General features: G+C 41.9%; 1 protein-coding gene across 1 annotated transcript in view; it reads left to right on the forward strand.

The window, feature by feature from the left end:
- The window catches only part of Pla2r1 (phospholipase A2 receptor 1), a 144433-nt gene that overhangs the window by 105354 nt on the left and 22777 nt on the right, over positions 1-16302 (forward strand). The window contains exons 13-19 of the mRNA XM_021186203.3: positions 2167-2312; positions 5410-5494; positions 8955-9087; positions 9623-9658; positions 10382-10539; positions 13686-13750; positions 14582-14685. Of these exons, the coding sequence (XP_021041862.1) occupies positions 2167-2312; positions 5410-5494; positions 8955-9087; positions 9623-9658; positions 10382-10539; positions 13686-13750; positions 14582-14685 (727 nt within the window). The remainder of the gene's footprint in view (positions 1-2166; positions 2313-5409; positions 5495-8954; positions 9088-9622; positions 9659-10381; positions 10540-13685; positions 13751-14581; positions 14686-16302) is intronic.

The following is a 16302-nucleotide window of genomic DNA, read 5'->3' on the forward strand; positions in this document are numbered from 1 at the left end:
TTGATATGTATATGTATTTGTGTATGTATATATACATATGTACCTATATGTCTATGTATATATTTACATAAAGATATATATTTATATACATGTAATTTCCCTAAAGGTTTTTTTACATATTTATTTATTTATTTATTTATATGAGTGCTCTGTCTCCATGTATGCCAGAAGAGGTCATCAGATCCCAGTATAGATGGTCATGAGTCACTATGTAAGTGCTGAGAATTGAACTCAGAACCTCTGGAAGAGCAGTCAGTACTTTTAACCACTGAGCCAGCTCTCCATTTTATATATTTACATTATATATAATGTTTATACATATATATATATCACATGGATATATATATATATTATATATATATATATATATATATATATATATATATATATATATATATATCCGTGTGTGTGTGTGTGTGTGTACACATAAATGCTTAAAGCAAGAAGGTTTGGAGATTAAGGTGTTACAATATTTACATATACATAAGGAGATATCTTAGGGTTGGGACTTAAGTCTAAATACAAAGTAAATTTGTTTTATATACCCTATGTACATATGACCTGAAGGTCACTTTATGCAGTGTTTAGAACATGAAATGGTGTACCCACTTACAACAGTCAGAAGGCAAGAATGTCACTTCCACACAAGTTTTAGATGTTAAAAGCAGTTAATAACTTCCATTTCCAGATTACAAATGTTCTACTTATCTATGTATATCATGAGACATACACATGATATACATGCAAAATCCTGGAAGAAATGTCTGCTTGCAAATCTGCTTTAGATCCGAGATTTAAACCAATTCTCACAACTGTCTTATTAGAAATACCCACGTTTTAAAAATTAGTCTTATGTTTGGTAGTCTTCTCTTGGTTCATCTGATAGGGAGAAATTCTCCAAACCTGTGGGAAAGTCCTTCCCCATCCGATGGGCACATCCAAGATGGAGACAGACAGAACTCCACAAACACTGCTGTAGGAATGTAACCGGAAACACGGCTGGACACTCTTCATTTAAAATGTATACACAAGAAATCCCTACTTAAAACTCGTAAATAAAGAACCCAGATACAACCTCATGGAGCAATAAGTTAAACTTCAGAAATGAGTGAATCAAAGCCAGTATGATGAAGTGATTGGCCCAAAATCACAATTATTTATTGACAAAGTTGGAATAAATCCCTGGGTCTTGGGACTAGCGGTACAGTGGTATTTTACTATCTGTCACCCTGACGTGTCAACAAATGCAAGTTGTGCCCGATGTGCGTGATGGTGGATTTATGAATTTAGAGTGATTCAGGCAGAGGTTCCCAAAGGAGGCAAGTTTTGACGTATCATTTAAAAGATGGAAAGGCTGTGCTGTGGTCCACAGGATTTGGAAAGGCATTCATTCTGGTCTCGGCAAATCAGAGCCCAGGGAAAGCTGGCCAGAGATTGTATGTGCAGCATCAGAGGGCCAAGCTTAGTAACCTTATTTACAAACAGCAAGGGTGCAGAGCCCCAGATTGGGAGCTCTGGGCCTTTGGCCTCCTGTGGGATCATAAGGCAAAAGCAGACGCTCCAAAAGCAACTACTTCCTGGTACCACAACAGCTGATGCCTGGCAGAGAAGTTAGACATCATGGCACTGTCAGCTCATCGAAGGCCCAAAGACCCTAGAAACAGACCTGCTCAAGGCCTTGGGCCTTGTTTATCCTTGCCTGTGATGGATCCAACAACGTCATTGTCATTTCTTGAATTCTAACTTGCCACAGGCAGGCTGCCAGAATAGAAATGGATAGATTCTAGAAACAAGGTATTCTGGGCCTAAGCCAAGTTTATAGGTGTGTGACCTTACGGTATTCTTAATGTCTCTTGACCTGATTTTCCTTATATACTGACAAACATTTATTAAGAGAAAGCTCTATGTCTGTCATAAGAGGTTTAGTGAAAAAGAAGCCAAGGAAGGTAGAGGAAGCAGAAAATCTTTTAAGAACTAGGCATATTCTGGTGTGATATATGTTACTCCTTCAAATCAAAATTTCAAAGATGAATAAGAAAGGGGCAGATGTCTGGCTCAGTGGAAAGAGTCCATGCTCAGCATAGAGGAAGTCTCCGCTTCTCCCCTGAATGCCCCTGCAATAGAGTAAAGAAAAGGAACACTTGGCAGCTTTGTGTTGCTCTACAGGTGTTTCATAGCGAAAAAGTCCTGATGAAAAGATCGTGGAGAGAAGCAGAAGCATTCTGTGAGGAGTTTGGGGCTCACCTCGCAAGCTTTGCCCATATAGAGGAAGAAAATTTCGTGAATGAGCTTCTACATTCAAAATTTAATTGGTAAATACTTACTAATTTTGAGAAGATTATAGTCAAAACTTGTCTCTTAGCAGTGCCTTCTTAGGGATGACTATCCCAAGTGGTTGTTTACAATGTCAGCATTTGTTTTGCTTTTAAAAATAGCTGGTCGCTGCTTGTGAAAGAAAAATATTATCCTCATATAGTTTTGTGTTTATACTGCACCAAGTTCACATTGCATAAAAATAAAGAACAAAATGATCATTGTTTAGATATTCAAATATTTTTTTTGTGTCTTCTATCAGATATTTTTCAGAGCTTTGCTTCTAACTGTATCTAGTTTGGTGGATTTTCAACATGTTGTCTGAGGATTCAGGGGGTCTTAGATTAAATGGGACTATTTGGGCGGAGTTTTAGTTCCTTGCTTTCGAGCCCCCAGAAAACATAATGCCATTCTACTGATAAGGATTTCCCATAGATTAGAGTTCATTTAAGATTTTGTTGGGGAAGGGAATCCCATCGGTTTAAAAACAATCCAAACCAGGGCTGTAATTGTACATTTGAAAAAATCAATGGTCACCTCTTAGTGTGTATCAACTGTTAGAATGCCCATACTCATGAAGTTATAACTGTAGTCTGGTTTTTGTTGGTTGGTTGGTTAGTTAGCTGGCTGGCTGGCTGGCTGGTTGGTTTATTCATTTTGTTTGTGGCCAAATCCAGGGTATATGCTACCACTGAGCTAAATTCCCAACCCCGGTTTAACTAAGTTAAATTTAACTAAGTTTAAATTGGAAGTAACTAAAGGCTTCATAAGGTACTCCCATAATTATTCACCTTTAACATTTACAAAAATGACCTTGCATGTGATCTTAGAGCGGTTCCATATGGAAAGGATTTGGTGGAGAAGCTATTGTTATTGTTCTTTGAGAGGGGTAAGGAATATAGCATCAGAGGGATCAAATAAAACTAAAAAAAAAAAAAAAACAATGTACACTATTAGAAATATGCTATGAATAATCAGTATTATGAAGACTTCTAGCAAGAAGTGCTTTCTCTACAAATGGTTTTCCCCCTGAAATAATCTTAACAGCCCATGGAACCACTTGTTCCTAAGGGAACCATTGACTTAAGCCCTTGGTTTCAGTCGGAGCCTACATACTGGGCACCATGGGAGACAGAGCCCCCTATGGCACCTCAGCCTTTGTGAGGCTGGGGTGCTTGCCAGCTCTGAGGGACAGCCTCCACTGTCCCATGTTCCGCTGTCCTTTGGAACTTTAACCCCTTGCAAGCCATGCTTACACATTCTGCTCATAGACCAGATCTGTAAACACTTTCCCTTTAAAGATTGACGGTAATGACATTCTTTCTGTCCATACTTAAAATTCCTACCAGAACTCTGTGCATCTTTCAAAATATTGATCTTTAGCATCTGAACATGAATGTTGTATGATTTATGCTTTATTTTTGCTCATGCTACCAAGGGAATTCAGCTGTGTCAAATGTGTGTTATTTAAAAATTACACAATTTAGGAAATTAGTGGAGAGAAATAAATATCAATTTGTCTTCTGTGAGCCAGTAGAACAGGGAAAACAAAGAACGGGAAAATCAGTGAGGAATAGACCAAATGTTCCCAGTGTGGGGAGCGTGAAGCTGGTTCCTAGCCTGCCTCCTGGAGGTTAACAGCCCTGACCTGGCTTCCACGGGTCACCCTCATCTTCTCAGAAGTGTGACATCACCAGTAGCCACCCAGGCACCAGTGACCTCAGAGGCTTTTCATTTACCTTTGACCTCTGTCTAACACATGGGAGAACTGACCCCGCAGAGGGAGCGCGCTCCTCTGCGTTAAGCATGAGAAAGCATCTGTCACGACTTCTGAGTCTCTTAAATCTTTAATTCTTCAAAATTATTCTCAGAAAATTATCTCAGTGAGATGGTTCGTCATACAATTAGGCTTTATTGCTTGATTTATTGAGTACCCTGCAATCTGACAGATTTGTTCTCTGCCTAATAGGAGAGACGATGATTCTCTGTGAAGTTTCTTGCCCAGTCTAAACCAGTGGCGACTTCTCAAGTTAATCTACCATAGCCCAGGCTGATTTGCCTCAGAGTTATTTATGTTGGAAACTGGAAGGAAAAAAAACTCTGCAAACTTTGTGTGTCCCTGTTAGTAGATGGGGATGATAGGAATAAACCTGTATAAAATACACAAACAGTTGGTAAAAGAGAAATAAACCAAACCATAGGAAAACAGCGCAGAACGCAAAGTCGAGCAGTAAGCAGTAGCACAGTTAAAGTCATCCAGTGATGCTAAGCTCTAGGATTTCCAGGCAGCTTACACTTTCATGTGCTTATGGCCTGATTGAAGGATATTTCCATTCTTGATGACAAGTTCCTATTCTCAGTATAGGTTTATTTTTCTCCCCATGAGCTCCGAGCAAGCCACACAGGAGCATGTGAATCTAGACGCCTCTCCTCATTTCACAAACGCAGGACATTGCATGCAAAAGGATGCTTAATCCATTTATTGTCTGACCCTGCCAATTAGCATCAGATCTTTTTTTTTCTGTCTTTTACTTTGTTTATTCTTTTTTTATTAATATTTTTATTAGGTATTTTCCTCAATTACATTTCCAATGCTATCCCAAAAGTCCCCCATACTCTCCCCCCCACTCCCCTACTCACCCATTCCCACTTTTTGACCCTGGCGTTCCCCTGTACTGGGGCATATAAAGTTTGCATGTCCAATGGGCCTCTCTTTCCAGTGATGGCCGACTAGGCCATCTTTTGATGCATATGCAGCTAGAGTTAAGAGCTCCAGGGTACTGGTTAGTTCATAATGTTGTTGCACCTATAGGGTTGCAGATCTCTTTAGCTCCTTGCATACACTAGCAAGAGTTTGCTGAAAGGACCCTGATATAGCTGTCTCTTGTGAGACTAGGCCGGGGCCTAGCAAACACATAAGTAGATGCTCACAGTCAGCTATTGGATGGATCACAGGGCCCCCAATGGAGGAGCTAGAGAAAGTACCCAAGGAGCTAGCATCGGTTCTTTCTGTTCACGATTCACCGGCTCACAGAACCTTCCATCTGATGTTAGGAATGAGATTGAAAAGAACGCTTTTGTTTCTTCTCTTCCCAGGACACAGGAAAGGCAGTTCTGGATCGGATTTAATAGAAGGAACCCACTAAATGCCGGTTCTTGGGCGTGGTCTGATGGGTCGCCTGTAAGTTGTTTCACACTATATACAGGAGATGTAGCCAAGCCAGGTGGTCTGGTACTCACTCGGTAAAACAATCAAGAGGACCCGGAAGTGGCTGTAGCACTTTGGGAAACTTGCCTAGGCCTTGGCTAAGACAGTGGTTGTACTAAGGTCCTGGGAAATCTCAGGTGACTATACTCTTCTGAGATGCCTGTATTTCATCCTGAAAGGAAATCCAAATCTCCAAAAATACTCCCCTAATCTGCTTCCCAGTTTAGGGAAACGGCTGGTCTTTACAGTAATTCCAGGCTTCTAAGCCACCCTCCTTTTCTGCAGACTGCCTGACTGTGTGAGTATGTAGCCTTTCTCCATGTCACAGTGAGAAAGAAACTACCCAGAAGCTTATGAGAGAGCTTAATGGAAAGCATGCTTGCTCTGTACTCATGAGGACCTGAGTTCAAATCTCTAGTACCCACATAAAGAGCTAAGCATAACTACATATAACTCTAGTATTCAGGAAAGGAGACTGGTGGGTCTCTAGAACTTGCTGGCCAACTAGCCTGGCCAGAACGGCAGGGAGTTTCTGGTTCAGTGAGAAGATCCTCTGTCAAAGCCATAATGTAGAGAGGTCAACAGAGAGAAAGACACAGGACACCCTTCTCTGGTCTCTGCCTGTCCCCACTCCCCAACACACATACACACATACACACATACACACATACACACACACACACAGAGAGAGAGAGAGAGAGAGAGAGAGAGAGACCGAGACCGAGACCAAGACCAAGACCGAGAGTATTTTTACTCTATCTCTGAAAAAGGACAAAGGACATCAGACTTAGAAATAACTCAGACCAGGTAGTTTCAGAAGGGCAAAGGTTTGCTTTTCAGTCCACTCCATACTCACAAACTCTGGGAAAGGAAGGAAGGACCTGGATGGTGCATTGTTTTTCCAGGTGCATTGAGGAACTCTCAGATTTCTATCAAGGTGACAAGGAAAATTACATGACACCGTTTCAACTCTGAAAGGGGGCGGTTAGAGCCAGCCTTCAGGGACCATTTGAGACAGCTTCTGTTTCCCAGACCTTCTTAAGAGCCTGTGCCAGTGGACAATAGAACAATTAATCCACATAACGTACTACGCAGGGCAGCCAGGATCTGCACACAGGTTGTCCAGGGCTGTCCCACTTTGTACAATACCAGCAGCCAAGTGTAGATAAAGACCAGCTTGGGAGGGGGGAAAAAGCCTATTCAAAGGACAGGGTTCAAATTTGTAGCTGAGAGGAGAGTTAAAAGAAAAGAAGAAGAAGGAAAAAAAAAACCCAACCAAACAAGAAAACCTGTGTGCTTCTTCTACAGGGAACAATAATAGCAGAGAAATGCTAGTTTAAACATGATCCTAGCCCCATTTTCCACGCCAACATTGCTGCTTTGAAAAAGGGTGTCAAGAATAGAGTGTAAAGAGACATGGAGAGGATTTGGATCCCTCAGCTCTGCCCATTTCTTTTGCTAAAGCAGCAGCTGAGACCCAGAAATGGAAGGAGTGCTAAAGCCATTTTGCTCTTGGGGAATGAAACGAAACACATTAGAAGTTGAAATACTTTCTTTTAGTCACTCAAACTCGGTCATAACAGAAGGACAACAATTTGCTTAAGAACCAATGAGACTAAGCACACTGATGTCCTGATGGTGCTCAGCACAGCCCACTGGACGTAACTCATGTCATTCTCCTAACATGAGAATAGACGCACCGGATAAGCTGATATATGCCTTTGTGCATATTTAAATAGTTCAAAGTTGTTTCAATACATCCTTTTATTTTTCTACATTTTAACCTTAATTTCATTTGTGGTTCATCTACATTTCTGTCAGGTAATCATTAAATAGTTGAAAAGGTTTACACCTCATTTTAAAACGTCTGTTGTAGGAATTATATATAATATGTGGTCACTCAGAACAATGCTAGTTTTCTGGTTTATGGAAGCTATCTCTGGAGCCAGGCATACAGTCACATGCCTTTAATCCAGCATGTGAGAGACAAAGGCAGGCGGATTTCTATAAGTTTGAGGCCAGTCTGGTCTATACAATGAGTTCTGGGCCAGCCAAGGCTAAGTTCTGAGATCCTTTCTCAAAAAACTAAAACTAAAACAAACAAAAAGACTTAGACTTTAGTCCTTAAAACATAATGCTTAGCATTTTATTTAAGTGCTTAGCAAAATAGCTGGCATCAAAGATGATACCAAAATCTGGGACATCCCTAAAACTCTAAGCTTACCCCAAACCCCAGGAAAGAGTTGTCTAAGTCAACGGTCTCTTGCCATGAAGAGACACCACGACCACAGCAATTCTTACAAAGGAAAACATTTCATTGGAGCTGGCTTGCAGTTCAGGGGTTTAGTCCATTATCACATGGCAGGAAGCGTGGTGGCACGCAGGCAGACATGCTGCTGGAGAGAGAGCCAAGCGTTTTACAGCCAGATTGGCAGATACCAGGAAGGAGAGGGAAGTCTAAGCCTGGCTCTGCAACTGAACCTCAAAGCCCACCCCCAGTGATACATTTCCTCCTCCGAGGCCACAGGTCCTAATCATTGCAAATAGTACCACTCCCTATGAGCCAAGGGGGGCTGCTATTCAAACCACTATGACATTACAAGCTCAGAATAAAGTGTGCATCTGATTTCCTCTGGAGAAAACAGTAGAAAGATTCTTGTATGCACGCACGCTTGAGCACGTCTGTATGTGTGGGGAAGCCAGCAGTCTATATCAGGTGTCTTTCTCAACCACACTCTACCTTTTTTGAGACAGGACTTCCCAACTAAACCTGGAACTTATCAATTAGGCTGTGCTGGCTGCCCAGCAAGCCCAGGGTTCTTACCTTCACTTCCGCAGTACTGGGACAGCAGGCATGCACTGCTCTACGGGATTTTTTCCCCTTAATCATCAATGTGGGTGCTTCAGATTGAACCCAGGTCCTTATGCTTGGCACAGCAAGCACCTGACTAGCTGTCCTATCTCCACAGCTCTGCATGCCTTTTTGTAAGAAAAAAAACAAAAACAAAAACAAAAACAAAAAAACAGGAAAAAAAATGTGAAGTACCCTTAGTCTTCACAAAGGTGGATCAATCTTACCCTGGAATGACATGTAGACTTTTCTGAAGATCCCTCTGAAGTCCCTTAAACAGTGGCTCTCCACCTTCCTAACACTCTGACCCTTTAATACAGTTCCTCATGGTGTGGTGACCCCCAACTGTAAAATGATTTCCATTGCTTTTCCTAACTGTAAATCTGCTACTGTTATGAATCATCATGTAAATGCCTGAGTATTTGGATGGTCTGTGAAAGGATTGTTCAACCCCCCAGGGGGTTGCGACCCATGGGTTGAGAGCCACTGCCAACAGTGCTTACATTCCTGGGTGCCTTGAGTCTTCTGAAACTCCTTTTGGGGGGATCATCATTGAGGAATAATGAACTTCGTCTGCCGCAGGTTGTCTCTTCATTTTTAGACAATGCTTATTTTGAAGAAGATGCAAAAAATTGTGCTGTGTATAAGGCAAACAAAACATTGTTGCCCTCGAACTGTGCCTCCAAACACGAGTGGATATGCAAAATTCCAAGAGGTACCAGCTCTTTACTGTATGTTTGCATTTGAATGATACGCAGCACTATCTCAAATGAAGGGTCCCAGAGATTCATAATCTCAGCACTAGAGCCCTGAGCCACACTGCCAACAATCTGCCTGATGAACCTAGCTATGCTAGCTTAGTTAAAGCCGGGAGCACAAAGGAGGGAAAACAGCGAAGTACCCTGTGCCAGGCTGTGCATTAGGAATGAAGGTCACTAAGAGTAAGCACAGAAGATAGAAATATCCCTCTGACATCACAAGCACACAGGAGTGCTGCACTCTGAGTGTGTGGATGCACCCAGCACAGTGTCTCACACACAGTAGTCGCTGGCATGTGACCAGGTCCTTGCTTTAGGACTCAGGAGATTCCCCCGCACATTCTAACTCTTCACAGAGTCTAGACAGTACAGAGCATATCTGTCTTTAAACTTATTTTTTTGAAGGTGAAGTAAGAATAGTGTGGTTAGAGCTGAGGGAGTTCAGAAACTGTGCAGAAGTCTCAGGCAATGTGTTTTGCTTTTGCTCTGCAGATGTGAGACCCAATTTTCCAGACTGGTACCAGTACGGTAAGGGACAACTTGATAGTTCTCTAACTTCTAAATCACACCAAGGAGAGGCTGGTATTAGTGCATTATACTATCTTTCCACACACCCATTCTCTTATATATCAATATGGGACTGATTAGTTCAAATTAGTTCAAAAGCAGATCAAGAAGGGCATAATCAAAGTAATAGATATACTCATTAAGTGGGGTTGAAATTAACATCACACCTCCATTTTCACGGCACAGTATTTTAAAATATGGATCTATTCCTGGCCTATGAAAGCTAGTAAAGGGGGTTGGAGAGATGGCTCAGCAGTTAAGAGCTCCAATTGCTCTTCCAGAGGTCCTGAGTTCAATTCCCAGCAACCACATGGTAGCTCACAACCATCTGTAATGGGATCTGATGTCCTCTTCTGGTGTGTCTGAAGACAACTACAGTGTACTTACATACATGAAATAAGAGGAAGTAAACAAATAAATCTTTTTAGAAAAGAATTATTTTTTAAAAAAGAAGAAAACTAGTGAAGGGTTCTCAAGTGAGGTAGACTAAGAAAATAAGTGAATTATAGGTGTGCACACATGCACGTCTGTGTGTGTATCCATACATCCTTACACCCCCTTTTTAAAATGTCAAACGACCAGATTACAGTTTGGGAGTCAATCACAGCCCGCACTCCTTCAAGCCCACCTTACATCTCTCACTGGTCCTGAGAGCATCCTCATGATCACATGGTTTCCTTGCAGATGCGCCGTGGCTCTTCTATCAGAACGCCGAGTACCTCTTCCACACCCACCCAGCGGAGTGGGCCACCTTTGAATTTGTCTGCGGCTGGCTGCGAAGTGACTTCCTCACAATTTATTCTGCTCAGGAGCAAGAATTCATCCACAGCAAAATCAAAGGGGTACACGAACACAAATCACTTCACGGAATTCATAGTTTACACCTTCTGTCCTTGGGGGAGGCGATATTTTTAAAATTTGACTCTACACATTCATTTAAGTTTCCATAAAAGTCCTGGCTTTTTTTTTCAGACTGTTTCCCTCTGACTATACAGATTCATAGAAAATTATGGAGACATGGGTTTGTTATGCCCCTCTATCCTTTGACTTCCGTTTCTTCTGTAATAGCAAGGGTATTACATGAGAGTCATTCTTCACTCTCTGGGCCACTCGACACTCGTGAGGGCTCGCTGATCTAATCACTTACCAGAGGCTCGCACTTCCCAGCATGTCATCTTGTGAGTTAGGATTTCAATATTAAGGACTGGGAAGGGAGGAGACATCTACACTCGGTGTGGCAGGATCTAGCTGTAGATTTCCAAGCAGTATTTATTTCTACCCACGATTGGTACTTTTGGTTGTCAGTAGCACGGTGGTATTTATGGTGAGCACTAGCGTTTCACATGTAAGATGTCTCATGTCTACCAATATGCTTGCCAAGTTGGTGGATGCAGGGGGACTTACTGACTCTAGGATGAGGGATCAAACTCAGCAAAGGTGATATCGATCACTTTTGACCCATACCCGGCCTAAAAACATCAAAAAAGTTAGAATAAATAATTACTTTGAAATAGCAGGGTTTCATATCACTTTTCTATGAAGAATAGTCACTAAGACTGTGAAAGGCAAAAATAACATTTATTTGGAGTGTAGGAGAATTTAATATGAGATAGAAAGCTGGGTAGAGTTTTTCTAACAAAAACAATTTTTCTTTTGAAGAATGCTTATGTTTTCTCTGACTCTCTGATAACAGACCATGGGGTGTTAGAGTGAGCTTTGAATTTTTTTCTTTTCTCTAATCTTCTCTTTCTGATCAACGATGAAAACATTAAAATCTACAGCACTTGAGAGTCAGCCAATCAATCACTTGTATCTGTCGTATACAGTATTTGCACTTTAAAACTGCAATTCACTCTTTTAAGTTTTGTGTTTGTAAACATTTCTAAAACTATATATCAAATCTATTACTTCTTAAAATCTGGACGTTTAAACCCTTAAACTAACGCCCTTGATCACTTTGGTAAAAACCTAAGTGATGACAGATTGCCTTTGCTGAAGAAAGTTGAATAGATGATTATGTTGGCTTGTGAGTCTAGCTCACTGGGAAATGACCTTTCCTGTCAGTTAACCATAAGGCTATTTGAGCATAACAAAATATAATTGATTTGTGAAATGCATGCTCATATTACATTTCTTCTTTCAAACACCTATTATTAGGTTTCAGTTGTTATGGCTATATATACCTAGCAAACATTTAAAATATTCACTTTTCCATACCAGGCTGTTTTGTCATCCTTCAGCTTGTCCTGTGAAGTTCTCTACCACATACGTCACAGCTGGGATGCGCTATGTGGCAGATGATCATATCTTAAATCAGGTGGCGATAAATAACCACTTAAGATATAAATGTCATAGAAACAACAATATGAACTAACCAGTACCCCCACCCCCAGAGCTCCCTGGGACTAAACCACCAACCAAAGAAAACACATGGTGGGACTCATGGCTCCAGCTGCATATGTAACAGAGGATGGCCTAGTCGGTCATCAATGGGAGGAGAGGCCCTTGGTCCTGTGAAGGCTCTATGTCCTAGTATAGGGGAATGCCAGGGCCAGGAAGCAGGAGTAGGTAGGTTGTTGAGCAGGAGGAGGGGGGAAAGGGGAGGAGATTTTCAGAGGGGAAACCAAGAAAGGAGATAACATTTGAAATGTAAATAAAGAAAATATCTAATTTAAAAAAAGAAAAATAAGATATAAATGTCATAACTTCCCCTTAAAGGTCCTAAACTGAGACAGTGAGGGGTCAGGCCATGATTTTGACTGCTGTTGCCCATGTGCCTTCCTTAGGTGCAATGAAGTTGTAGTTTTCCCGCCGTATCCATGCCAATCGCAACGGAAGCACTGCAAAGTATGAAAATGGGGCTCTAAATTCAGCATGTGGGAACACGCCCACAGAACAGTGCCTCAGGGATCTCAAGTTATAGTGGCTCCCCCTTTGCAATATTCTCACGTTGCTGCTCTGGCAGACAGCCATGCTGGCTACGAAGTAAAAGCACACTTGTTTCAAAATAAGAATGTTAGCAAGCTATCGGGTTCTGTGGTGGTGACTTGCAATGCATATGGAAATAAATAATGTATCTTAAAATGTATCCCCAAGCCCTCCCAAAAGGAAATAAGAGTACAAATTTAAATACGTAAGGCCTTAACCTTAATAGGGTTTGGGCATATAAAAGTTAATTTGAATTTTGATGCACATACAGAGGGAGCAGATACACCATAAAGCACACTGCTCGAGAGGGCTCAGTGAAATCTCATCTGTCCCTTCCTCTTTTGTGATTAAGGAGAAGGCTTCAATTTCCTGGACTGTAAGTCCAGCATGATATCTGCAGTGCAGTGTGTACGTGAGTGTGCACCTGCATGTCCATGCTTCTCCACTTGATACTTCACTGTGCTTAGACTGGGTGATTAATAATTGGCTGTAGACTAATAAAATGGATAATTTGCTAGCTTTCAGACATTGGAATTCTGTAGGGTTCTTTTGTCCTATTCTCTCTCTCTCTCTCTCTCTGTGTGTGTGTGTGTGTGTGGACACTGTCTAAAGGTTCACAGACTAACATGCTTAGACTCTAAATCTTTATTCTGTTAATGTCTTTGTACCTTGTTTGTCAAATAGATGTGACATCTGCAGGGAGCTTCCATAAATCACTGAGAGAAGAAGCCACTAATTATAGTCAGAAGAGGCACCCGTCTCTCTTTTATGTCATGTGACTTCTCACAGAGTTAGAAGCCTTGCCTTTCAAGTTGAATGAAACAGAAATATTTTCAGTAGTTCACTATCATTCTCTTTCATAATGAACAGGGAATGCTTTAGAATAATTCAATTTCGTGTCTTCTCTAGACACTAGCCCTTAGCTAGTTACTCTTCTTTGCATAACCTGGTAACATCGTAGTAATGAAAAAACCAACAGCAACCCCATTGATCCAAATAGTAGAGCAATGTAAACAAGAGCAACAAACGCTGACATGTTCTCTTTCCTTCCCTTCAATAGCTGTCAAAGTATGGAGTGAAGTGGTGGATCGGACTTGAAGAAGGAGGAGCCAGAGATCAAATTCAGTACGGACTGACACTAATCCGTGTTTAACGTTATTTGACAAGTTGTATGTGCGGAATGATTGGACTGGGTTTTGATGATCGATTCACTGAATGGCCTTTACCTGTTAACTTACAAATTTTCATTTGCCTAACAATAGGCATGAGTGCTTTTCAGTTCAGTACCAATGAAACCATCACCAAACTATCCGACAAACACATCAATTTCCTGTGCAGGCTTCTGCCTGCCCTATTTTGTGTGTGTGTGAGAGAAGGGGGGGAGAGGGGGGAAAGGGGGGAGAGGGAGGGAGAGGGGGAGAGGGGGAGAGGGGGAGAGGGGGAGAGGGGAAGAGAGGGAGAGGGGGAGAGGGGAAGAGGGAGAGAAACACAGTATAAAGTTAAATTTAGAAATCTTTGTGAGTACAGTGCAGTATTAACTACGAGTAAGATGCTACGTGTACACGTAACCAAATTGAATAAACTGTTATCCTTCAAGTCTATACTCCAGAACTACAAGGATAGATGCAGATACTGAACATGCAAAATGAGGCCTTAATGGTTTGGTTTGGTTTGGTTTGGTTTGGTTTGGTTTGGTTTGGTTTGGTTTGGTTTGGTTTTTTTCCTGAGGCTGGAAGGATGGCTCAGGGCTTAAGAGCACTCGCTTCTCTTTCAGAATTTCGCTCTCAGCACCCACCCTGCGCAGCTCCCAATCACCTGTAACTCCAGCTCAAGGAGATCTGACGTCGTCCCCTTCTGGTCTCCACAGGCATCTACACACATGCAGCACAAATACACACAAACGCAGTGATAACGACACTTACATGAAAAAATAAATCTCTGTAAACTTTCCTACAGGTGGAGTAACGGGTCGCCTGTGATATTCCAGAACTGGGACAAAGGAAGAGAAGAAAGGGTGGATAGACAGACAACGCGATGTGTCTTCATATCCTCCATAACAGGTCACTGTTCCTTTTTGATGTTTGGGTTTATACTGCAACCACCTCTAGAGGTCACCAGTCTCCTCCATGTGGTTATTTCTGTTTTCTGTTGATCTTGTACAGTCTCACCAGTTGTCAGGTGTCTGGATGACTGCTCATACTATGAAATTCATGCACTCACATACCTGTAAATAACTTACAGATAGATAAGTCCTCAAGAGCCAACAGAACCCGAAGGGAACCTACGGACACTGTTACAGACACGCACCTCTGACCCAGAGGCTAAGACCTGGTTTCCTGGCACCCATGTGGTGGCTCCCAACTATCTGTAACTCCAGTTCCAGAGATCAAATGTCTTCTTCTGATCTCCTCTGGGATCAGGCACACACGTGGTCCACATACATGCATTCAAAACAATAAAAATAAGTATTTTTGTTAAAGACAAGTATGCATTTCCCTATCAAATATAAAAAAAAAATGTTTCTTGTACCCACCCAAAACAATTAAGAGTTAACTAATTTGGACAGATACAGTGGGGAAAAAACTTGCCTTGTAGATGCTATTCTCTGTGAGACTTCAGTGGGGAGCTATTTCTTCATACATCTCTATTTTCCTGTTTGTACACTGACTGACACTTTAATCTCTGGGACATTTACTTCCATCTTCCCTCACATTAAAAAAAAAAAAAAAGGAAGAAGAATACCCTACATTTTGGGCTAGAGAGATGACTCAGCAGTTAAGGTACCCAGGTTCAAGTCCCAGCACCCTCATGGAAGCTCACAACTGTCTGTAACTCCAGTTCCAGGGGATCTGGTACCCTCCTCACACAGACATACATGCAGGCAAACACCAGTGCACATAAAAATAAACAGTCTTTAAATAAAACACCTATGCTCGGGTCACTGTCCCACCATCCTCATCATCTCTGGCTCTGATGAATGTGCATCTTAGAAGAGAACCTGTCTGCAAATTGGATCCCACGGTACAGTGAGGCTAGAGACCGGCTTCTGTATGTTCTAAGAACAGTGCTGTCTAGGCTGAATCAATCCATACTTTAAGGGGAAAAAGGTAGGGGGAGGGAGACAGACAGAAAGAGAGAGAGAGAGAGAGAGAGAGAGAGAGAGAGAGAGAGAGAGAGAGAGAGAGAGAGGAAGAAAAGTAACAAGGAGAAAAACATATAACTAACTTGGTCAGAAAAGAAATGAAGAGGAAATCCTCTGTGGGCAAGCAGAGTTAGGAGAAAGCTGTAGTTAATCTGCTGGCTTTACCAGCAGGTGTCACAACAGCCTGTGGAAAGGGCTGTTTGCAAGAAGAGCTGAGCGTTCCAGTGACAATCACAGCCCAGCCCCACCTTAGAAGCCCCAGTTTTTACTCTTGTTCTGATACAAGAAGCTTAGCCTGCCTTGCGCCTCAGCTTCTACTCAGGCAATTGTTTACTCGTGCCCTGACACCTCTCCTCTGGAAGAGGAGCCCTCCTAAGTTAAAAGATAGTTTGCAGGAGGCTGGGAAGCTGGGGCTCTATCTTACAGACGACAGGATCCCATGGGAGCCAGTCTCAGTTAAGGGTCAAGACTGAGAAATCTTCCTTTGTGAGAAGTTCCTGACTTGACCTTTCTGTATTAGTATGCACGCGGAAGA

Source organism: Mus caroli, unplaced genomic scaffold, assembly GCF_978045245.1.
Source record: "Mus caroli unplaced genomic scaffold, Mus_caroli_1 scaffold_2, whole genome shotgun sequence".
In the NCBI taxonomy this organism is placed as follows: domain Eukaryota; kingdom Metazoa; phylum Chordata; class Mammalia; order Rodentia; family Muridae; genus Mus; species Mus caroli.